This window comes from Podarcis cretensis, assembly GCF_951804945.1.
Source record: "Podarcis cretensis genome assembly, chromosome: 1".
In the NCBI taxonomy this organism is placed as follows: domain Eukaryota; kingdom Metazoa; phylum Chordata; class Lepidosauria; order Squamata; family Lacertidae; genus Podarcis; species Podarcis cretensis.
Genome location: NC_137170.1, coordinates 58441544 through 58467352, shown reverse-complemented (window position 1 = coordinate 58467352; position 25809 = coordinate 58441544). Strand labels below are relative to the sequence as shown.

Here is a 25809-nt window from a genome sequence, read left to right as displayed (position 1 = left end):
AAATGACACTCTGCTCTTGCTCAGAAGCATCACTTTGTTATGACTTCTGCTGTCTCGGGGCGAGAATTACCAGTTCACAGATTCTATTCAGAGTGACTATAACTATAAACAATCGAGCCTGGGAACATCTGAAGGTGGCTTATTCTGAGTCAGACTGTTGGTCTATGTATCTCAATACTATCCCATTCTAAAGCAAATCTTCTTAAATTTTACTGGGTTTTTTCCTTTTAGTTTAACCTTGAATATATGGGACCTTTCAGCTTTTCTCAGAACTGTATTGTATAGCTTGCATAGCAAGCTGAAATTGCATCTTCTACCCAACTGTTAAAGATACAGGAGTTATGTCGTCTTTTCTACTGAGCCAGCCCTCCTCACCCTTCCTCTGGCAGAGGCCAACTTAAGAAAACCCTGAAAACTTTTTTTAAAAAAATGAGCAGGAACTCGGGGAGGGGACACAATTTGGAATGGACAAGGGGGCTTTTGGAAATTTATTGATGGAAACACAGTTTGGGAAATAATTTAGAGTAAGACAGCTGTAAATAGAGAAGAGATGAAGCGTCTCATTTCTCTACTCCAAGCCATGCTCCTCTTGAAACCTCCCAAATTTTTATAATGACAATTTAGATTCTGTTTCATTCATATTTGTATAACAGAGAATCATAGAATTGTAGAGTTGGAAGGAACCCCAAAGGTTATCTAGTAGTAAGGCCCCAAGTCCTATCTTAAAAGGTATGGTTAAATATAAGATATAGATATAGATATAGATATAGATACAGACACACACACACACACACACACACACAAATGAATAGTGAGATGCTAGATTTGCAGCAGGAATAACCTTAGCATGCCTTTTAGACACTTCAGATGCACTCTCTGTGGAATACTAGGTTCTACACCAAAGCCTGCTTTCATTGAAAGATTTTGTTTTATGAGCCAGCAAAAGACTCTCAAGAATCAAATCAAACTGTGCAGATCAGCAAAGGGTATGAAGCTGCTCTCTCTACACTTTCTTCAAATGGCACAATTCTTTTTCCCTTGTCAAACACCATTATCAATCTCAGCACTTCTCTTAAGGGGATCTAGACTTCTAACATGGTTTTTGTAATACAAACGGGCTTTTCCCTTGCTTTGGGTTTAACTTGAACCCTGTGTCGAAATACACCCTGACCCAGCACTAAGTTAATCAGGTGCATTTGACACAGCCCCTGTACTTCTAACAGCTGCATGGCAGCTTACAATGCAATTATTGAAGATAATTAAATCCTATTCTCTTTTTTCAGGGTTGGGTAATCTGTGAGCCTCTAGTTATTGTTGCTGGACTCTGACTCCCATCAGCCCCAGCCAGCATGGCCAGTGGTCAAGCATGATGAGACTTGTAGCCCAACATCTGGTGAAATGCCCATGCACTTCAGTTTCCATTGAACAAGATGAGAGGTGGGAAACTCACGAAAGGAGCCTTAAGTTAGGTAACTACGGTAATTCATCTACAATGAACAGCAAATCATCTAATCCATTAGTCCATCTACCCAGGATAGCTGCCATAATTCAGGGACTCAGGGAGATATCCTTCCTAGCTCTGCAACCCCATATACTGGGGACTGAATTTGGAAACTTATTGCCACAAGTACATCCTCTAAGCCAGGCATAGGCAAACTCCAGCCCTCCAGATGTTTGGGACTACAATTCCCATCATCCCTGACCACTGGTCCTGTTAGCTAGGGATGATGGGAGTTGTAGTCCCAAACATCTGGAAGGCTGGAGTTTGCCTGTGCTTGCTCTAAGCAACATTATCTAGTCTTTACTTTCACGAGTTGGGTTATTATACTAGTACAGTAGAGTATTTGACATAGCCTTCAAGGAGATTGTTCAACACTAAACCGTGTTAAGTAAGTGAGAGTTTCTTATCTGCTTGAAGACATACATGCAAGTGATGCAATTTCTTTTGCAATATATATACTTTTGGAATATATATACATATTTGCACATTATTTGTGATTGGGATAACCTCTGTTTCTTGTGCCCTCTGTATCAGCCTGCCCACCTCCCAGCCCACTGATATGCCTTAAAATAAAAGTGATTCCTATAGAAAGCAGTCCATTTTTATTGTTTGATAATTGCTGTAATAATGACAAGTGACAGCAAAATAAAACAATAATTTCAATAGGACTTTCTCCCAAATAAGTGCACATGGGGTTGCTGGCTAAAGTTTCAACACTGAACATGCTTATTTGGACACAATTCCTATTGAAACAAATGAGACTTGCTTTTGAGTAAACATAGAGCAAATGAGGCCATCAAATTGCAGTGGACCATTTAGAATCACTTGAGAGGTAGATGTCTTCAGGTACTGGAAAGAACCTATTCTGTGCTGAAGCCTTGCCACATTATTTTTATTATTTATTGAATTTATACAGCAAAGGTCATCTGTCTCTCAGTTTTTCCTCTTGGAGAGTCACTTGCTTGAAGGCAATACAATCACTATGGTGAAAAGTATGTGAAGGAGACAAAGACACATTATTTATAAATGGAGGAGACTCCTGGATAAGCAAAGGCATGCCATAGTAAACAATTAAATTCCTTTCTCAAGCTGCTCTTCACTTCTGTGCCACTAAGGACCCACAAACACATTCAGATGAATTTCAAACATCTAAAAAATAATGTAAATGTAATATCTAACTAGAAAAGAGAACTTCTGATGTTTACTAGCAGTTAATTCCTAGCATATATATTCTTTTAAAATTGTCAATAAGAACATTTTTCAGGAATAATTTTCTGTTTGAAAGTGCAGTAAATTGAAATATGAGCAACCTGTAATTGATGAGGGGAAAGTAATTCAAAGCTAAAAATGGTCATGATTCTGAAAATGCTTCTGTCTATGGAAATTGAAGAGAATGCTATCTATTTATCTATCTATTTGTGTGTTTGATTTATTTAAAAAGACTTATATGCTGCCCTGAAACTAATATCTTCAGATAATCCCACTACTAATTTCCTTTCACAAGTGTAAGTTTCAGACCATGTTCAGATAAGAAACACTTTAAAAATAGGATTTCCAAACATAGAATCATAGAATCATAGAGTTGGAAGAGACCACAAGGGCCATCGAGTCCAACCCCCTGCCAAGCAGGAAACACCATCAGAGCACTCCTGACATATGGTTGTCAAGCCTCTGCTTAAAGACCTCCAAAGAAGGAGACTCCACCACACACCTTGGCAGCAAATTCCACTGTCGAACAGCTCTTACTGTCAGGAAGTTCTTCCTAATGTTTAGGTGGAATCTTTTTTCTTGTAGTTTGGAACCATTGCTCCGTGTCCGCTTCTCTGGAGCAGCAGAAAACAACCTTTCTCCCTCCTCTATGTGACATCCTTTTATATATTTGAACATGGCTATCATATCACCCCTTAACCTCCTCTTCTCCAGGCTAAACATGCCCAGCTCCCTTAGCCGTTCCTCATAAGGCATTGTTTCCAGGCCTTTGACCATTTTGGTTGCCCTCCTCTGGACACATTCCAGTTTGTCAGTGTCCTTCTTGAACTGTGGTGCCCAGAACTGGACACAGTACTCCAGGTGAGGTCTGACCAGAGCAGAATACAGTGGCACTATTACTTCCCTTGATCTAGATGCAATACTCCTATTGATGCAGCCCAGAATTGCATTGGCTTTTTTAGCTGCCACGTCACACTGTTGGCTCATGTCAAGTTTGTGGTCAACCAAGACTCCTAGATCCTTTTCACATGTACTGCTCTCAAGCCAGGTGTCACCCATCTTGTATTTGTGCCTCTCATTTTTTTGCCCAAGTGCAATACTTTACATTTCTCCCTATTAAAATTCATCTTGTTTGTTTTGGCCCAGTTCTCTAATCTGTCAAGGTCGTTTTGAAGTGTGATCCTGTCATCTGGGGTGTTAGCCACCCCTCCCAGTTTGGTGTCATCTGCAAATTTGATCAGGATGCCCTTGAGTCCATCATCCAAGTCGTTGATAAAGATGTTGAATAAGACCGGGCCCAAGACAGAACCCTGTGGCACCCCACTAGTCACTCTTCTCCAGGATGAAGAGGAACCATTGATGAGCACCCTTTGGGTTCGGTCAGTCAACCAGTTACAAATCCACTGAGTGGTAGCATAGTCAAGACCCCATTTTACCAGCTTCTTTACAAGAATATCATGGGGCACCTTGTCAAATGCCTTGCTGAAATCAAGGTAGGCTACATCCACTGCGTTCCCTTCATCTACCAGGCTTGTAATTCTGTCAAAAAACGAGATCAGGTTAGTCTGACACGACTTATTTTTCAGAAATCCATGCTGACTATTGGTGATCACAGTATTCCTTTCTAGGTGCTCACAAACTGTTTGCTTAATGATCTGCTCCAGAATCTTCCCTGGTATTGATGTCAGACTGACTGGGCGGTAATTATTTGATTCCTCTCTTTTCCCCTTTTTGAAAATAGGAACAACATTTGCCCTCCTCCAGTCTGCCGAGACTTCACCTGTTCTCCAGGAATTCTCAAAGATGACTGCCAGTGGTTCTGAGATCACATCTGCCAGTTCTTTTAATACTCTTGGATGCAGTTCATCTGGCCCTGGAGACTTGAATACATCTAAACTAGCCAAGTATTCTTGTACTATCTCCTTAGTTATTCTGGGCTGTGTTTCCTCTGCTGAATCATTTGCTCCAAATTCTTCAGGTCGGGCATTGTTTTCTTTATCGGAGAAGACTGAGGCAAAGAAGGCATTGAGGAGTTCAGCCCTTTCTGTGTCCCCTGTTTGTATTTCACCATCTTCTCCTCTGAGTGACCCCACTGTTTCTTTGTTCTTCCTTTTGCTACGAACATACCCATAAAAGCCTTTTTTGTTGCTTTTAACCTCTCTAGCAAGCCTGAGTTCATTCTGTGCTTTAGCTTTTCTGACTTTGTGTCTACACGTGCTGGCTATTTGTTTGAATTCCTCTTTGGTGCTTTCCCCCCTTTTCCATTTTTTGTACACTTCCTTTTTTAATCTTAACTCAGTTAAAAGTTCTTTAGATAGCCACCCTGGCTTCTTTAGGCACCTTCCATGTTTCCGTCTCATTGGTATTGCCTGAAGTTGTGCTTTTACTATCTCCCTCTTAACAAACTCCCAGCCATCATGAACTCCCTTTCCTTTTAGTATTACTGTCCATGGGATCTCACCCAGCACTTCCCTAAGTTTTATGAAGTCGGCTTTCTTAAAGTCAAGAAATTGAGTCCAAGTATGCTTGGCTGCTCCTTTCCGCTGTATAGTAAACTTCAGAAGAGCATGATCACTCGCGCCTAATGATCCTTCCACTTCTACCCCACTAACCAGGTCATCAACATTGGTTAGGACCAGATCTAAAATGGCTGTTCCTCGTTGCTTCTCCCACTTTCTGGACAATGAAGTTGTCTGCAAGGCCAGTGAGGAATCTGTTTGACCTTATGCTCTTGGCTGAGTTTGACATCCAGCAAATATCCGGGTAATTGAAGTCCCCCATTACTACTATCTCCCTTCCTTTTGCATGCTTGGCCATCTGTTCCAGGAAGGCATCATCAATGTCCTCCGTTTGGCTTGGGGATCTATAGTAAACTCCCACAATGAGGTCCCTGTTATTCTTCTCTCCCTTAATTTTGACCCAAATGCTCTCACTTTGGCTTTGAGGTTCTAAATCTTGGATCTCTTCACAGGTATACACATCCCTGACATATAACGCCACTCCTCCTCCTTTCTTGTCTGGTCTGTTTCTCTGAAATAGATTGTAACCCTCCATTATTACATTCCAGTCGTGGGACTTATCCCACCAGGTTTCAGTGATGCCTATTATGTCATATTTAGTTTGCTGTACCAAGAGCTCAAGCTCATCTTGTTTATTACCCATGCTTTGCGCATTAGTGTAGAGACATTGAAGTCCATTAATCATTCCCCCGTGTCTCTTATTTAAGGATTTTTTCCTCCCACCACTAGGTCTGCGTGCTGTTTGCTCCATTTGGTCTATGACATTTGGATGATCATGTTCATCAATTGATAGACTCCTACCTTCAGGAGCACTGTCTTCCTCCCCCACATTAGTCAGTTTAAAGCCCTCCTGATGAGGTTTCTGAGATTTTTGGCAAAAACATTCCTCCCAACCGTTGTGAGGTGCAGCCCATCGCTTGCCAGAAGTCCATCTTCAAGAAACTGCAGTCTGTGATCTAAGAATCCAAACCGTTCCTGTTTACACCATTTGCGAAGCCAGCTGTTCACTTCCACTATTTTTCCCTCTCTCCCTGGGCCACGTCGTTCAACTGGGAGGATGGATGAGATGACAATTTGTGCATTTAATTGCTTCAATTTCCTGCCCAGAGCCTCATAGTCTCTTTTGATCTTCTGGAGGCTATTGCTTGCAGTGTCATTGGTTCCCACATGAACCAAGAGGAAGGGGTATTTGTCAGTGGGTTTTATGATTCCTTGTAGTCGTTCAGTTACATCTTGGATCTTAGCCCCGGGGAGACAGCACACTTCCCGAGACATCTTGTCAGGCCCACAGATCACTGCTTCTGTTCCCCTCAGTAGGGAATCCCCTATCACCACTACACGCCTCCTCTTAGGTTTGGTCGGGGTTCTTCCGTGATCTGTCCGTTCCAAGGTCACCTGCACATTCCCTGAGGACTGACTTTGCTGCTCGTCTTCATATACCTGATCGACTGTAACGAGGGAGAGATCCTCAAATGGAGTCTGCTCTTCGTCTTCCATTCTAGGGGAGAGGACCTCAAAGCGATTGTGTATTTCTAAACAATCAGAGCGAACTCTGGGCCTCCTACTTCTTTGAGTCACGTTTCTCCATATATCTGGCTCCTGTGTTGGTGAACTAGCCTCCTTCTCAGGGGAGTCCCCTGTCTCCTCCTTGGTGGAGACGGTGTGCTCTGTTGCTTCCAAGAAGAGCTCCAGCTCTCTAATTCTTTGGAGCGTAGCCACACGTTCCTCCAGTTGCTGGACTTTGTCTTTTAAGAGGGCAATCAACATGCAATTGCTGCAGGTAAAGCTGCCTGCAACCTTTGGCAAGATGGCAAACATTGTGCAGGAACCGCAGGCGACTGCAGCTGTTCCCTCACTCTCCATCTTGAGAACATGTCGTTGGGGGTGGCTACAGTGGTCGTCCATCATAAGAAGCATGCAGACAGGACAAATAACTCCCCCCCAAAAAAACCCTAGGTCTCCCCCAACAAACGTTTGAGACTAGCTCCCCTAAATCTAAAGACAGATCAAATTGCGCACGCCGTCAGGTAAGCCGCTGCCCTACAAGCTCTGATAAGCTCCTCCCACAGCTAATCACCTACCTCAACAGAAACCCTGCCCCCTCTGACCTTTGCACAGGGAGAACAGCTAATCAGCCACAAGAAACACACACAGGAGAAAACCCTTTTTGCTCCTTCTTCAGCCGCTGCCCTACAAGCTCTGATAAGCTCCTCCCACAGCTAATCACCTACCTCAACAGAAACCCTGCCCCCTCTGACCTTTGCACAGGGAGAACAGCTAATCAGCCACAAGAAACACACACAGGAGAAAACCCTTTTTGCTCCTTCTTCAGCCGCTGCCCTACATGTGTTTTGTTTTCTATTGACCAGGATTGCACAGTCTTATAGTATTGGGTAACCTGCTTGGATCTCCTGAGAACCAGTGCAATATGATGTTCATGAGCAGTTTCTATGGCTGGAAGAGGAAATGTCAACCGAACAATGAAAATAAGATGCCCAAGTACAAGCACAGGCAAGGGTTAGTCCTCAGGAGCTAGTAAGGCACTATACCTGAAAAAGAGTCTATTTTAGAAGAACCCTGGTATTTGTTGGCTCATATTATTCTTTCAATGATATTGACCAAGCTCTTAGAATGCTGAGTATGGAGGACCATAATTCAGTGGATTAGATCAAAGGTTTTCAAAATGCATTCTTGCTTGGAGGTTCTCAGGGGTTCACTGCTGAGAACATTAGCACCAGCAGGGAAACTTGCCTGAAAGATACTTTGCCTACCCCTCCTCCCTGCAATGTGCAACCTCAAAGTGTGCTCAAGAGATCAGTCTCAGTGTTTGTGGGACAATGGCCAATCCTCCTCATGAACTGACTAGGGGTCCTGGAAATTGTCCAGAATCCTCTTCTATCTGCAGGCACATTAAATAAGTCAATGAGGAAGCGGATCCATCAAGACAGAACTTTTGAAAAATGATAGGATTCAGTGGTCTACATTTTTCTGGTTCTACCTGTCCAAAGAGAGAGAAACTATTTTTGATTGATCAGACTCGGAGGAATAAATGGTAAAGTGTTGGTTTTCAGGTTTAAAAGAAACCTTTGTTTATTTGAACGTGTAATGTACTCAGGAGGGCAAATAATACAACATAAAATACGGCAATATAGATAGCTTCTAAGTGACCATAACAAATTCATCCAACCTCCTAATTATCTCTTTGCAGCCTCATCTCTGTCTCAGACTCGGATGAAAATAATTCTAATTGTTTCATTCAGGTGATCGTTAAATATAGATTGAAGACCGCTACTTCTGGTCATCGTGTTTTTTTGGTACAACAACCCACCATCCATGCACGCCCTACTCCCACCAGGAGAAAAGGGGGCAACTGAGACATGCCACCCCATCTGCTGTGTGCAGAGCCTCTGGCACAGATGAAGTGGTCTGGCTTGATAGCTAAAAGTAAAGGTAAAGGGACCCCTGACCATTAGGTCCAGTTGTGGCCGACTCTGGGGTTGCGGTGCTCATCTCGCTTTACTGGCTGAGGGAGCCGGTGTACAGCTTCCGGGTCATGTGGCCAGCATGACTAAGCCACTTCTGGCGAACCAGAGCAGCACACGGAAACGCCGTTTACCTTCCCACTGGAGCGGTACCTATTTATCTACTTGCACTTTGACATGCTTTCAAACTGCTAGGTTGGCAGGAGCAGGGACCGAGCAACGGGAGCTCACCCCGTCGCGGGGATTCGAACCGCCAACCTTCTGATCGGCAAGTCCTAGGCTCTGTGGTTTAACCCACAGCGCCACCCGCGTCCCTCTTGATAGCTAAACTGTATCAAATTGCTGAGACCCCTGCTTCACCTTTATTTCACAGGTGTTCCATCAATGGGGTGACAATTCTAAAGTATCAGAGACTGTGAGAGAAATGAATATATTTAACATTAAAAAAAGAAATTGGAGGGGAGGGTGAGGGGAGTGTTTCATTTCATGTTTTTCTCAATCCAGTCTTTGAAAGGGATGGCTCGGGTGTAGCCAGCATAGAGTTCTAGGCTGCATGTTTTATCGTAGCCCCAGCTCACTAACCCCATGAGATGCCAGGTTAACTCCGGAGATGATTTTCCTGGCAAAGCTACAGCTGCAATGCCTCCAGTCTCAGCAGGGCAGATGTTGGAAAAGGCGGTGGGGTGTTGCTTGGCGCAAAACATGCTCTCGGTGACGCTGACCTGGATGCCGTTTTCCTCATACTGCTGCTCACACAACAGGGAGTCTACCATCTGAACAGTCCCCATGCGGAGGGTGTCATTCTTGTAGCTCGGATTGGCAACATCTGTCAGGATCTTCCAGCCAGTGATCATTATCTGCAAGTCATCTGCGGGTGGATCAATATCGCGTATGGATGCCAGGCATATGGGTTGGACACGGCTGCTGATTTTCCCTTTGTCCAGGAGTTTAATGAGAGCAATGTCGGAGTCGAGCAATATAGGGTCATAGTTAGGGTGAACTATGATGGCTGAAATCTAGGAAAGAGCCCAGAAATAGTCATCAAATTATAATGGCTTAATTTTCAGTTCACCATTTACTTGAAATTATTATTATTATTATTATTATTATTATTATTATTATTATTATTATTATTATTATACTTTTCCCCTGAAAGGGACTCAAGGAGGTTAAAACAGAAAGAGCTAAAATAACAAAACAGGGGAAAAGCTATCATTAAAAAATATAAATATTAATAGAATACTGTGTGCGATCTGTTAAAACATACAGATGATTACAATAAAAACATTGCAGCACCAAGCCAGCTAAAACAGTCAGTTCCCAAAAATGTGTTGGAACATAATATATACAACTGGGAAATTCTGAGGTGTCTCTAGTCATTGGGGGTTGGACTCGATGGCCCTTGTGGTCTCTTCCAACTCTATGGTTCTATGATTCTATGATTCATTGTAAGGTGGTCCCATTGCTGCTGGTGACTCATTGTCATTATTTAGAAAGATCTTTTGGTAGATTACACTATTGACTAGGAAATCAAATGGCTTTTGTTCTAACAATACTTCATTCACCAATGGAAATTAATTTGGGGAAGGTCCACATGTTTTCATTTAATCTGTAATTTCTGTAGCTAGAACTGAGTATTTTGTAGCAAGCTCATTTACACTGGACAGATCTGCATACATTTCACAGCTGAATGGCAGAATCCTTTGCAAACATACTGTGAGGTGCTTCTCAGAGACTGGCAGGGGAAGGAGGTATCACAGTATTGGAAGTGCAAAAATTCTGCATCTGCAATGACCAGGGCCAGGGGGAAGGAGAGGGAATACTCTGTAGTGCAGAACTCCTGAGTGTCTGGTCTGGGTAACTAGAAGAGAATGTGTAGAGCCTTCCGACTTAAAAAAAAAAAAAAGTTACTGATGCCAACTAGAAAATTTGGCAAATGAAGGTGAAGATTTTGCAATACCAGGCAATCCTAACAAGTAGAGTGATCATAGCAATGTATAGGCCCTCTGCCTACAAATGGGTTTCATGGTAACAAATAGCTGGCTAGGAAATTGCCTGAGATGTTATTTTATAATACTTCAAGTTGGTAAACCTACTTGATCCAAATGACAGCTGAATAAACCTTCCAGCAGAGCTGACCAGGGACAACAGATTTACAAGTTCAGCTTTAAGCTTTCAGATTTTCACTGTTTTTTCCTTCAAATGCAGTCAGCAAATGAAATGATGCACACAGCCAAGGGTATACTGGATGCCTGCCTTACTAAATATATTTTCTAATTAGCACTGGTATTAGCTGGCACTTTTTAAAAAAAGCAATCTCATCTAAGATGCCAAACATTTAATGAGGAAACTGAAATATAATCACATTGTGAGAGATTATAGAGTAAAATAGAAATATATCCCATTATATTATATTGTACTGTATTATATTATATTATATTATATTATATTATATTATATTATATTATATTAAACACACACAATGGAACACAATCATACAGCTTTTGTTGGTAAATTTGATTTAGACATCATTATTTTAAAAATACAAGTGATGTGCTAATCATAGTCATGTACTTAAAACATTTTTTATTTTTTTTATTTTTGTGATTTTAGTGGGATCTACCGCCATGTAAATACAGTCATACCTTGGTTCTTGAACGTAATCCTTCTGGAAGTCCGCTCAACTCCCGAAACTGTTCGAAAACTAAGGCGCAGCTTCCCATTGGCTGCAGAAGCTTCCTGCACTTAAGTGGAAGCCACGCTGGACGTTCGGCTTCTGAAAAATGTTCGGAAACCGGAACACTTCTGGGTTTTGAGTGTTTGGGAGCCAAAACACCAAGGCGTTTGAGAACCAAGGTACGACTGTACTTACATTTTCAGTCTCCAAATGGTCTCTCTGTTTCAACACGGAGCCCTGAATGTGCAGCAGTCCCTTTCTGTAGGCCTTTACACCTGTTTGCACATGACCAGTGTCATGGCGCCTCAAAGCCTTACTCACCCGCAAGTTCTGTATGGTCTTTTCGTCTCTATCATCATCTCTGTAGAACTTGCCGAGAACGACTTTGATGTCTGCTGCTTTGAGAACAGTGACCTTCCCCAGATTGGTGACGCAGTGGGCTGCCACCACGACTGTGCGCTCATTTAGAAGGGCCCCGCTGCAGATCAATATCCAGGCCCCTTTTCTGTGACTGGGAACCTTCACCCCATTGGGCCTCCTATAGATGGCTGCTTGCCACGGCCATCTAGTTGAGGATGTTTTTGGAACAGTGGTGTTTTCTGCCTTTCCACAGACTGCCATAAAAGAGAGATAAAAGTATTATTATTGCTGCTGTTGTCTTGGTTTTTCTCTAAGATATTATATGTTTCAGAGGCTTCTTACTTGGGATGCATGAAGGAGCTCTCCCGCTCCACTTCCCTGTTTTCAGACAGGTTCTCCGGCTGCTTCCCAAACGACGATAGAAAGGAGAAATGCAATCATACTGAAGCTGTGTGTGAAGATGCTGGAACCCTGGAGGTAGTTCTCCAAATGGTAGTAATGGCTTTTTGGTTGGGTATACGTCCAGCTTCTGCTTGTTAAATGTCGACGAATAGAGCCGATGCAAAGGAGTTTCTCTGTTTCGATGCATAAAGAACATAGGAATATCACCCAAAACCTGTCATCACAGTGTTTTATGGCACAAATAAGCAAATGTTTAATGCAGGCATAGCCAAACGTGGCCATCCAGCTGTTTTGGGACTACAATCCCCATCATCCCTGACCACTGGTCCTGTTAGCTAGAGATGATGGGAATTGTAGTCCCAAAACAGCTGGAGGGCCAAGTCTGGCCATGCCTGGTTTAATGGGTACAATTCAGATAAACTGTGCATGTACTTAAACCCTACCGAAGTGATTTAATTGCGTCCTTGTAGCCAATAGATTTCATTGCTCAGAATCCAGCTCAGAGCTGGATGTGCAGTGGGTTTAATCATTCCTAACTGGGCTAGATTGTGGCAAGTGGATCTAAAATTATTTGGAATGTGTCCAGAAGGGATCACCAACTTTTTTGGGTGAGTGGGCACATTTGGAATTTTGAGAAAGTGCCATGGACTCCAAAATGGCTGCTCAATTTAAAAGTGCAGAAAAAGAGACAGGACCACAAAATGTATGGCCATGCCCCCACTGGCGGGGTGGGGACAGATATTCAAGTGCTGGGAGTTGTGTGTGAGGATCCTTTATAAGCTTACAGCTGTGAGATGGTCCTGAGCAGGCTTCCTCAACCTCGGCCCTCCAGATGTTTTGAGAATACAATTCCCAGCATCCCTGACCACTGGTCCTGCTAGCTAGGGATCATGGGAGTTGTAGGCCAAAAACATCTGGAGGACCAAGGTTGAGGAAGCCTGGTCCAGAGCTTACCTTTAAAATAAATCAGTCAATTTATCATTATAGGTAGGATCTCGGAAGATCCTTCCTCCCCACCATTTCATCTCTTAGGTTTCACTATCAAAGCTGCAACAGATCTATCAGCAATCCATAGGAAAGTCCTGGGATGTCTCACCTGTTGCATTATTAGTTACAGTGCTTACTGATACAACTTCTGTGGCCATCTCTACCTACATATGTGTTGTCTTGTGGGTAACTTCATCAGCTTGGATGTCTATACCCAGTGTACCCCTATCCAACTAGCAACCATTATTTCTGGAACATCAGTGTTGTTTATGCAAAGCATTTGGTAGGATGCCCAAACAAGCTAGGACACATAGGAAAAAGGTATCAATATTGCTTGTTAACACTGTAGTTAAGACACTGCCATCTCACCTTGACTGAACCTGCATAGGAAGTACTTTCTGTCTCACCAGGTCAGAGATCTTTGGCTCTTTGCAAGCTAGGGGGAAAAAAATACAATGTTCCACAATGCTTTTCCATACTTGAAAGTTATGTTTCATATACCTGTCCATCCTTTCCTTTCCCTAATACCAATGCCTCAAGATGAGAGGCAATCAGTATACAAAATAGCGGCACCTGAATTTTCTTTTCAAAGCAGCTACCGTATTTTTCCGTCTATAAGACGCCCCATGTATAAGACGAGCTCTATTTTTTGAGCCCAAAATTAAGAAATAAATATTTTAAACATTCCGTGTATAAGACGACCCCCAATTTCAAACTTTAAAAAATTGGGGAAAAGCATAGTCTTATACATGGAAAAATACGGTATTTTCAGAGAGAAGCTTAGCTGTGCATTTTAAATGTATGTACATGTTAAAATACTGTAAACTAGCATGAGTTCTAGATCCGGGATGGAGAACTGGTGGCCTCCCAGATGTTACTCGACTACAACTTCCATCCGCCACAGTCAGCATGGCAAATTGTCAAGGATGATGGGAGCTGTAGTCCAATAGCAATTGGGCGGGCCACAGGTACCTCCCTTTATTTGGATAACTATATGTTAGAAATGACACATTTGGTTTTTATACTTTTCAAGTTTATACATTTCATTAGTTTCACAATCAATTTAACATTTCAAAGTTTGACTTCCTTCCCCCGCTTTCTGCGGTTCTTTAAATTTTTTTTTATCTTCTGCATATCCAAATTCATTTAATTATCTACTTTAAATATATACTTTTATGAAACTGCAGGTTGTTGTAATAATTCTACCAGTGTTCTTATCCGTAAATATTCAATCAACAATTTCCATTCTTTTATAAAAAGTTTGTTATCTTGATTTCTTATTCTTCTGGTAAGTTTTGCCATTTCTGCATATTCCATAAGTTTTTGTATCCATTTTTCTTTTGCTTCTTTCCACTTTGGGGCGAGTAGCATTCCAAATGACACATTTGGATCCAGACTAATTGTGAAATCCACTGAATGCTTACTGAGAAGTAAATCCCACTGAGCTCTATGGACCTTACTCCCTGGTAAGTGCATATAGGATTGCAGCCTAGTTACATTCAGTTCCCATTGAAATAAATGGGATTTAAATATGACTTCCTTCCAAGCACATATAATGAAGTTCACACTGATAAAGAGATGGCAGGGTGGAAAGCAAGAGGTATGAGCCTGGAGGGAAGCTTGGCAGGCAAGTGAAACTTCGGCACAAGAGTCAATGCCAGAAGGCAGACAAATACAGTAAATGCCAACAGTTGCCTAGACAATGGTCAAGGTTGATATGGAAGACACTACAACCCTACCAGTCAGTGGAAGCAAATGTTGGTGGGGTCACCGGAGAATGAGAAGATAACTGAGCCATGGAACCTCCTTACCTGCAGCCCCCCATGGCTGACCACTGAAAACCATCAAGTACAAACCAAAAGTACCCTTTCTTTAGGTTCTGGTGCAAACATTTTGCAGAAAATGAGTTTTTGTCATTTCTTGTGCATATGTGCACTTTAAAAACCTAGAAATACACATCTGCTGGAGTAGATTCTAGCTTCACTGAGAGCAGTGGAGGATGATTGGCAAAAACTGTCTGCCTCTGCAATGGGTGCCAATCCATCCTTGTATTGATATTTGCCATGAAGCAGCTTGTATCTCATTATGTCTCAGCTATAAAACTAAGCCAATGTAAAAAAACAACAAATTGTTAGTTGTCATAAAAGGGATTGTAAATTACCTTTAATGCAAATTGGCTGTTTTCCTGACCATTCTCCATTATCTTGGCAGGTCCTTTGCTCATTGCCACTGAGAACATAGGAGTTATTGCAAAAGAATGTAATAACTGCTCCAATTTTTGCATACCGGCCGTTCATCAATGCAGTACCGTCCATCATTTTCTTGTACCCATTGAGTGGAGCACCAGGATCAGAGCAGTTTCTATCTTCTGTGACTAACAGCAAGGGGATACATTTTATTTTTCCATGCAGAAAGTATTAATCCTGACCATCAGATCATTCCACAGTTTATACACCTATTGTACACTGCCATGCATATTATTAACTTTCCTTTTATGAGCATTAAAGAAGTAGTAATTGCAACTGCAAAATAACACTACAGGTATAAACAGTTTGATCTGATAAAATCTAATTCCATTGAGAATTGCAATGAAGTTACTTCAAGCTTTAGCCAAGCTAGGTGTGCTTTCCAGATGTTTCAGACTTCAACTCCCATTAGCCCCAGCCAGCACAGCTGTGTTGGGGCTGATGGGAGTTGTAGTTCAAACATTTCAAGGACAGCAGGTTGGCAAAGGTTGTTCCACTGGACCATTGCATTCCATAGTTGCATCCAGCAAGTGGTGAACCAAAAGTCAAACTGCAAAAACTAAGGATAGAAGTTGTCTTTCCACAGTTCATCCACAAAATTGCACAGTTTGCAACAACACTGCCATTTGATTTATTACTGCTTGACTGGACATAATAATAGCAGATTAATGTGGAAACAGATCAGACTTGTGAATGAACTCATGCAAAATGGACACTGGGTAGTAATCCATCCATTTTTAGAGGAGTGCTCACCATGTGATCAAGAAACTTGTTTTTTATGCACATGAATATACTGGAGCTCTTTCTAGCCTTAGCATGTGGCGTGTTCATTATCACCTGTCTCTGCTCCCCAATTACTATCTCAGTGGGGCTCTCATTTCTCTGGGTTGGCACTCAAGCCCAGAGCCCCAGAGCTTCAGTGACTCCTAAAACGTCAAAGGCAGTGCCGCATACACTGGCTGCAGCTTCTCATAAAGAGAGATTTGGAAAGGAAAGAATTAAGAAGTAAATTGCTCTTTATATTGCGCACAGGCAACTTGGGATGTGCCATATAACTGCTGGTGGCCTTGGAGGGATGTGCTTTAAAAGCAATGGGAGACTTACTAGAGTTTGAGGAAGGTGGTGGCTGATGGAGAGGAGGCAGGATAATGGCATATCCTGCTGAGCATGGAGAAACAGGGATTCACCTACACACAATATGGTCAGTGTATGCATTTTCCATCATGAAACTTAAATGGAATATTGGAAGAATCTTGAAAATGGCCTGCCAGATGTGCAGCTCAGATTTGTATCCAACTATTCAAAATGGCACTTCAGCTGTTTTCCAGCCATTTCCAAGGAATGCAGCCAGTTCTGACTTCAGAATTCCAAGTTAGCAAATAAGGGCTATGCACCTGTACATTTGGAATGGTATATTTGTTAGGCTTTTAAAGAAGTGCCACAAGCACAAAAGTCTCTTTGGCATCCAGAGTACAGCTGTCCATGGCGGCAGTGACCCAGTCCAGTTTAAGCCTTGTCCCAAGCTTGAAGAAGAGACCTCACAATACCCTTACCCAGAATCCCTTGCCAAAAAGAGCAAGGAAGTAGTTGGATGGAATGTTTTCATTTTTGTTTCTGGCAAATACCAATTTTGCCCTCAGTGGGGAAGAAGAAAAGCATCAACCACAACATACAAAAAATAGAAAATGGTTTCCTTGTATCTCTACCAAGGGCAAGTCCTTCCTTTAAGGAAGAGCAGCCGATGCCAAGTGGAGCAAGATGTTTTAGAGCACAGGCAAAAGCCTGCCAGGAGCAGGCACTCATACTCGCTGTAATACAGTGGTGTCCCGCAAGACGAATGCCTCGCAAGACGAAAAACCCGCTAGACGAAAGGGTTTTCCGTTTTGGAGGCGCTTCGCAAAACGAATTTCCCTATGGGCTTGCTTCGCAAGACGAAATGTCTTGCAAGTTTTTTCGACTTTTTCCCCCTTCCCCCCCTTTTTCTAAGCTGCTAAGCCGCTTATCCGCTTATCCGCTAAGCTGATAAGCTGCTAAAAGCCGCTAAGCCGCTAAGAGCGTTAATCCACTAAGCCGTCAATGGGCTTGCTTCGCAAGACGAAAAAACCGCTAGACGAAGAGAATCGCAGAATGGATTCTTTTCGTCTTGCAAGGCACCACTGTAATTGGAAGTCACTGTCGACATACAGAGGGCCAGGAGGCCAGCTGGCAAGCCTCCATCCATCAGCCCGTGCTCCGATGTAAATAAGCGACCTGGACTTCAAAAGCCAGGGCACGCTATTAGCAGAGTGTACTGCGCACACAGAATAGGCGTGAGGCTTGTGAAGTCATTCTACAGCTACAGATTTATTAAACATAAATCAGGACAAAGAAACATGTTGTCTCTCTCTCATGTCGTCGCAGAGACATTTTGCTAAAGCAAAAGCTATAAACAAACAGAAGTTCCCAGCATACTGTGCTGGAATGTAAACAGACATGTGAGATGTAACAATCCCATGCCTGTTCCTTAAGGTGGAATGGAATTCTCAACAGTCACTACAAGCACACTGAGGCTTCTGAAGAGGTGGCCTCTTATTAAGAGGGACCATGTGAAGGAATGTCACACTAATAATTCGTCAACCTCAAAACAGTGTTGACTTTGCTGTTAATTAGTCTTAAAGGAAAATAATAATGGAATAATGGTTGAAACTTGATAAAAAATGTAAAGCATCCTTACCACATTCAGAATGATGTTTTGACCAGCTCCCATCCAGCTGACAGTCAGCAACATGGCTGCCTTTCAATGTGTAACCTGCGTTGCATTTGAAGTAAACCTGGGACCCGTATTTAAAGTCATCTCCTTCCACAAAACCATGAGCAGGAGCACCTGGAGTCCTACACATCACCACTGACAGTTCAGATATTTCAAAAAAATCCACTTTATTACAAAAACAGGGCTGTGTTAAGTTGATTCTTTACTTAGAATGTAATAAAAATATTAATAAGGAAGAGATACAGAGACAAAAAAAATCAAAATATTGAGACTGCTATACATAATTCTTTTTTATATAAAAAAGCACACACTTCATTCCAATCTACCAAATTCCTGATGTATCTTTCATCTTCAATACTACCACCTAAGTAATCCAATTAGTTACTTGACTTAAAGCATGAGTATACAAGTACTTGCAGCACTAGGCCCTTAGGTTTTCTTTACTTATCTGTGACCAGGTTCACACGACACACTAAGCAAGACCATGGGTTAGCGTGATACCACTGGCTCCCAAGGAAATCACAGAAATTTTGCTCCATCCCAGGCTCTTTAAGTCACTGAGGTGTGGCAGCTAAGCCATGGTTTTGGCTTAGTGTGTTGTCCAAACCCAGAACCATGGTCAAGGACTCTCCTTAACCATGACTGCAACAATAGGACAAACCTTGGAAAAACTATGGCTTAGTTGCCATGTTATACTGATGTAAAAAGCCTACTTGTAACAATGCTACATAGGGCCACTGCTCCAGTGAAGAGGAACAAGGTACCTGCCCCAGTTGGTGGGTCACCATCAAAGGGCAGCAAATGCCAGCCATTTCATATGTTTATTAGCAACAGCCGTAAAGGCCATCACATGCCAGAAGTTCCTGGACTAGCCCTGTATGCTTTATGACTTTGCTACCATCAGAGTTTTCAGGTTCGTATTGGCTGCCTTGTCATTCTGCCTGATGAAAAAGCAAACGCATTCAGGACCTTTTCACCCAGTAAAATGGGGGCAACACATGCTGTCTTGTAACCTATTGTAAGCCCCTTCCTTCTCTAGAGCGTTTCCTGCAGTTTCTCTGCAGCTTGATCCTTTTTCTGTCTCATTCCTGCTTTGTGCAAGAAAAGCTCTGAAGCTGGTTTTGAAATGAGTGCTGCTACCTTGTGTGTTTTATAGGAAAGTTTTCTTTCATTGTGTGAATGGTTGCCTGTCGGGTACATGAACCTGATTGATTTTTCCCCTCTTCAGATTCCACTGTGCATTCAATAGAGTTTTAGCCAAGGACAGGATCCTTTATAAGATATATTTTTAAAATGCCTTTTAAGAGTGTCCCCCACCTTCAAGGCCAATTTAACCTTTGCAGCTGCCTATGTGGCTCTAGCTGGAAAGAGGTTTCAGAAAGAGAATGGAATAGTGGAACATTCAGTACATATCTCCACTTGTAATGACCATATTCTACTGGGGTCTGATCCAAATGGGAGAAGTCACACTCAAATCCCTTTAGAAGCACCACCAAACTCTAAGTGTTGGGTTCTCAACAATGAAAGAGTGACCTGGATGGCTGACATCTTATCCCATGCCACAAAAGAGTTACAACTGTATCATCATTTTTCAGAAAAGAATGGAAATAATCCTGTCCAAAAAGGTTGGTCCTATCCAACCACTACCAAGCACATTTAGGTCCCATTAATTCCAAAGGGAAAATATTGAGGGCATGCTTAACTGCCACATTAAAATAATGGGACTTATTTTAATGCTTTCTAGCATATAAGTCCCAGGAAGCAATAAAAGTGATACTATGTCTGTGTCACTGGTGCAGTCAGTTACATTTTGTGGAACGTTTAACTATACAAGACCTTTCAAACCAGAGTCCTTCATTATTTCTAAATATTTAGCACTGGTAGGAAGTTTCCTGTGTAATACAGATTAAAAGACAAGTTTTCAGTGCTGCAGGAGAATGAAAAGGCAACAAAAGTAAACCCAATTAGGTGAAGTTCAGGCAGCAGCTTCGTACAGAACCACCATTAAGTACAAACAAAGGCATTATTAATGTGAATGAAGAACATTCTGGCCAGTGTCGATTTTTATATTTTCACTACATGCCATAGGAACATAAGGAAGGTGCCTTTTCCTAGGCTATTAGACCGTTTATCCATCTAGACCTCCATGGTCCTCTCTGATTGGCAGTGGATCCTACACAGGCCACATTCATGCCATACATTTAAAGTGCTATGATAACACTTTAAACAGCCATAACTTCTCCCAAAGAATTTTGGGAGCTGTAGTTTGTTAAGGGTGCTGGGAGTTGTTAGGAGACCCCTATTGTCCTCAACAATTCCCAATCCTCTTTCCAGGGAACACGGTAAGACACGTGGAACCAAGCTGTATCTCTCAGGCCCCATGTCATGCACATTTTGTGCTCACAAGGGGTAAGGGACTGGGCCAAAAGAGTTGTTTTGGTCGGTCCATACAGCCCTCATCCTGATTGATGGAGGAGTGCCAAGGCAGAAAATGTGGGGGTCTTAAAACTGTACAAGTCCATGAGTGTGTGATAAGATTTAATACCATCCTCGCCTTTTTTCTACAGATATTCATTATTTCTTTTTCTTACAATGAACTATATTTAATGTTCTATGTTATATTTATGTTCTGTGGGTATTTCTAGAACTCAAAGACAGTCTAGAATAAATGAAGACAGAGTATCTGAATTTTTAAGTTAAGTATTCTGGGTTATTAATAACCAAGAGAATAATTTCATTCCTTTCTTCCTCAATTACTTATGGGCAACATTCCTCAACTTTGAATTATTTGCCATTTAGAAATAGCTTCTATACTCAATTTGCTACGGAAAAATTGGATTACCTATTTAAAACCACTTTCTTCTTTTGCTGAACATTCCCCTATTAATCCTTTCTAAATCCCGACTGTTCTTTACCCATGTTCCATTACTTCCCTGCATAAATAAAGCCTACTTTTCTTTTTCTGGTCTCTTTCCCCTCCATTATTCATTGCTAAATAATACATAGGTTAATCTCATCCACCCACATCTCATCCATAATATATCCCATAGCTAGATAGTAATTCTTTGTCTTCAGTATGACCACAGATATTGACATTTGCCACCTATACCTCTGAAATATGGCCCACAAGAGGCTATAAAGAATCTGATCTTGGTGAAGTCCAGTGTGAATTGACCTGAACCAAGCCTATCTGATTGGAATGTGGATTGGAATGTAGCTATCTGTGGGATTTTACACTTCTCCAAATGTTGTAGCACTGCTCTCGGCTCAAAAATTTCATCATAAGACAATTTCAAGTGTGTATTTTGAGAGAAAGTGTGTTTAAAACCATGCATTTGTATATGAATTCTAATGCAAGTTTTTTTCTTACAAATATTCACAGAGAAAAGCAGAAATGGTATAGAATGTACAGAATGGGTGACTTGGATTAAAAACAGAGTGATCTGTCTATCCCAAATAAAATTGTTTTCATGTTTTTAGGGGCAGACCTTGGTCTTTCAAATTTCAGTGGTGCACTGTGCAAGGCCAAAATTTGCCACCCCCGCCTCCTACCTCCCATTCTACTCAATTCACTATGTCATAGCTGTGATGCTCTGTGGCGCCCCCTTGGTGCAGCACCCAGTCTGATAGAACCGGGCACTCTGCTCTAAATCCACATGATATTTTCAAGGTATTAATATGATCTTTTAAAACATAGAATTGATTCTCGAGAAAGTTGATCTGATCACTCTGTGACTGCAGCAAAGGATAAATACTGTACATCCAGGTAGGAAATTTTGCGATAGTCTGTCTCTCTAGAACAGGCATTGGCAAACTCGGCCCTCCAGATGTTTTGTGACTACAATTCCCATCATCCCTGAACACTGGTCTTGTTAGCTAGGGATCATGGGAGTTGTAGTCCCAAAATATCTGGAGGGCTGAGTTTGCCTATGCCTGCTCTAGAACAAGCATAGGGCAAGGCTGCCTAGAAAACAAATGCTTCCACATGTGGCAAATGTGTGTTCGAGGCACTTCCACCACACTTTTGAATGTCTGTCTTCATGCACACTTGGACAGTATTCCTCACTCATGCCTCGTACACAACATGGAAGGGAATCTTGTAGTGATCACCGAGCCTCACAGTATATTTTCATCCATGGATTTAGAGTTCTGGTTTGAGCAAAACATCCTTTTCTGCAGTTATCCCAACAGCCAGGAATCACCAGAATAAAGCAATGATGTAATCCTAGCAGCAATGAAAATCTTTTCATGCCCTTCCAGCCAAGTGGAACCCACCCCAATGTCTTCCAGTTCCATGAGTCTGTGAATGAGACAGTAACCATGTGAAAGTATGCTTGGGTCAGCCACTGGGGTGTATTCATCCGGAGGCAATTTGGAGGCTGTTGCTTACAGCTAGCCACTTGATCTTTATCAGCATTGTTCGAATCCCTTAGAAATCTGTGTCTTTGGATACAACCTTTCCGGTTATTTGGTTAACCCATTTAATTATAGAACTGAACTGGTTTGCATATAAGACTGGGCTGAATGAAAACTATAAACGTCCCCATCAAACTTCACCTTCTCGCTCTATGCTTCTATCATTAATATTGTGAACAGGTTCCAGAAGGTATCTCTTGGTAAGCACATAGGAACACAACAATAAATAGCTGCTTAAAAGGAAGATTGTGGGGCTGAATAAAGGATGGTATTTTCTTTAAATAATAATAAAATAACAATAAACCAAATCTGTATCCTGCCCTTTTCCCACTTAGCTCAGGATAGCCTGGCTGAGACATTACTGGACTGTTTTGTTTTTGTTGGGGAGGGGGGTGCCTTCACTACCCCCCAAAATTGTTTTGGTACATCTACAAATATCAGGCTTTCCCCAAGCCTGCCAATCACTCCCAATCACAGCTAATCAATATTTTGTTGTTATGGAGTAAGGTTGCATGTGATTAGGAAGTATCCTGGCAATGCTATGAGTTATTATGACTTTATTGAATTGTATTCATTGTTTTGATGAAGTTGTTGTTTGCTTCAAATGCTATTGTGTTTGATATTATAAGTGACTGCAATGTGTGTGTGTGTTTTAAAGCTCTTGTGGTTATTGTAAGCTGCTTTGAGCTCAACATCTGCTGTTGGGAAAGCGGAATATAAGTATAAAATCAAATCAACCCTCTGAGATGCACAGGTGGCGTCATTTTGGTTGTGCAATGATCCACATTTGCAGAATGCATTTGTCATTAGTATAAAGGATTTAGGGTGGGGGGAGTGATTAGGAGAGGGGAGCAACATCCCTAGCTGAAATAACCCTGAGGTGACATTATTGAAACACCCCATACTAGATAGACTGCAGTTTGGCTGCTTTGTTTGGAAGCAACAGACACTTCTGAAGACATGAGCCCCTTACAACAATCCAATCAGGACATAACCTGAATAACCACGGCCAGATCCAGTTCCTTGGTTGGGGCATCAACAGAATTGCTACAAGTATGTACCTTTTCCTACCAATAATATTTAAGCCAACAGCTGAAGTTCATTAATAATCACAGCAACAATAGAAATAATGCAAATATGTGGAGGGAAGCCACCATATGCCTTAATTCAAGGTGACATGGTGAGTCAGTAGCAGAGCTGTGAAAGCTGAATTTTCCCCTCTGCATTGTTCTGCAATTCCAAATACAGAATTGGAGCCTAACCTTCCTGACCGCCAACACACACACACACATGCGCGCGCGCGCGCACACACACACACACACACACACAGAGAGAGAGAGTTTGCCTAATGACATTTCCATCAGCCTGCATGATTTGCCACAGTTTCAGTAATTCTGCCCTGCTTTCCTTTTCAACAAATTCATCTCCCAGATTGCAACGTGATATATTAAGCAATATACCTTATGCTACATTTTGCAATGCCAAGAGGTCATCAAATTTTATTTCACTCTGAAGATTTCAGGAGCAACCTTGGCTGTCATTTTCAGAGTCCACGCATCCTTGTTCTCAGCTCATGGCTGAGAAGCTCAAAAGGAAAGGGATTAAGTAGGACTTCCATTACACGTTGCTTGGTCTTTGAGGTACTGGTCTCAGGGCAGCAGTCAGGACATAGGAAGTTGTCATATACTGTACTGAGTCAAGTCAGACCACTGGCCAATCTAACTCAGTATCAGGAGTGCCAGCTTGGCCCCATGACTGTGGATGCACAGGGTCATGGGTGCCATGTAGTGCATGGCCCTGGCACCAAAATTTGTGGATGCCCGGCCCCTTCAAGGGGAATTTTGTGGGTGCTTGGGCACCCAGGGCCCCAGGGAGCTGGCACCTATGCTCAGTATTGTCAGCAATGACTGACAATGGGTCTCCAGAGTTTCAGACAGGAGTCACTACAGAGGATGATTTAGTGCAACCAGAGAGGGCGCTTTCTCAGACCCTGGTAGGCTTGTCCAGCTTTGGGAAGGAGGTGTGAGGGCTCTGACAGGGTCCTAGAGTCCTCCTTCCTCCTTCCCAAAGCCAGGCAAGCACCCCTCAGCTACCACTTCATTGATGTCAGCAGGTAGGTGGTGTGTATTGAATTTGCACTTAATGCTCCCTACTTCTCAATCCTGTTTGTAGATAAAGGGAAAGGGATCCCTGACCATTAGGTCCAGTCGTGGCCAACTCTGGGGTTGCGGTACTCATCTCGCTTTATTGGCCGAGGGAGCCAGGGTACCACTTCCAGGTCATGTGGCCAGCATGACTAAGCCGCTTCTGGCGACCAGAGCAGCGCACGGAAACGCCGTTTACCTTCCCGCCAGAGCAGTACCTATTTATCTACTTGCACTTTGACGTACCTTTGAACTGCTAGGTTGGCAGGAGCAGGGACTTAGCAACAGGAGCTCACCCTGTCACGGGGATTCGAACCGCCAACCTTCTTATTGGGAAGTCCTAGGCTCTGTGGTTTAACCCACAGCACCACATTTCTGCTCAGGTGAGTCCCATTGAGGTTTACATTCAGGTAAGTCTTGCAGTCTAATCCTATATACATCTTTTCAGAAGTAAACCCCATTGCTTTCAATAGGGCTTGTTCCCAGGTGTGTATAGGATTTCAGCCTTATTCATTTTTTTTAAACAAACAAACAAAAAGATTTTCCTCTGTCCAATATTAGGAAGGCATGTTCAATATTGGCACTCAGTCATTTCAGGTAATCACATGAACATCTCCCCTTTATCAGTGCAGCAACATCATAGCAGTAGTCTCACAATACTGGCTGTAAAGATTAATTTCTCTCTTTAAAACAAACAAACCAAAAACAACAACCATGTTCAATACCCTACAGAGAGCAGCTGTTTCTACTTCTCCTGCTGCCAGAGGCTGAGAGGGTGTCCTTTTAAACACATGAGTCAGTCGGCAAAGACAAGGAAGCCCTGAAGAACTGTCTTTCTGAAAACCTTGTGTGTGGCTGAGCAATGGCAGTGGGCAGGAGTCAAGCACAGGGGAAGGACCAAGAGAACACTTTCACAGGCCTATCCTGGAAAAAAGGGGGTGATGTTGGAACGATCGAGGAGCTGCTAGTGATAGCACAGTACGCCACAGTTTAGCTCAATGGAGCACCCTTCATTAGGATGCGGGAGAAGTGTCAAACGGCTGGCAAGGGAGACTGGGAAGCCGTAAAGAAATGGAAGTTGGATCTAAGCAATGAATTCCCCATTCAATACAAGATC

The 25809-nt window shown here is 42.4% G+C and overlaps 1 protein-coding gene across 2 annotated transcripts in view; it reads right to left on the bottom strand.

Annotated features, from left to right (window-relative positions):
- Positions 1-8293: 8293 nt before the first annotated feature.
- Positions 8294-25809, bottom strand: part of PAMR1 (peptidase domain containing associated with muscle regeneration 1) — a 44766-nt gene continuing 27250 nt past the window's right edge. For both annotated transcript variants that reach the window (XM_079951308.1, XM_079951309.1), the window contains exons 7-12: positions 18097-18267; positions 15299-15511; positions 13507-13573; positions 12091-12323; positions 11710-12002; positions 8294-9727 (exon numbers count right to left, since the gene is read on the bottom strand). In XM_079951308.1, the coding sequence (XP_079807434.1) occupies positions 9191-9727; positions 11710-12002; positions 12091-12323; positions 13507-13573; positions 15299-15511; positions 18097-18267 (1514 nt within the window). In that variant the 3' untranslated portion in view covers positions 8294-9190. The remainder of the gene's footprint in view (positions 9728-11709; positions 12003-12090; positions 12324-13506; positions 13574-15298; positions 15512-18096; positions 18268-25809) is intronic.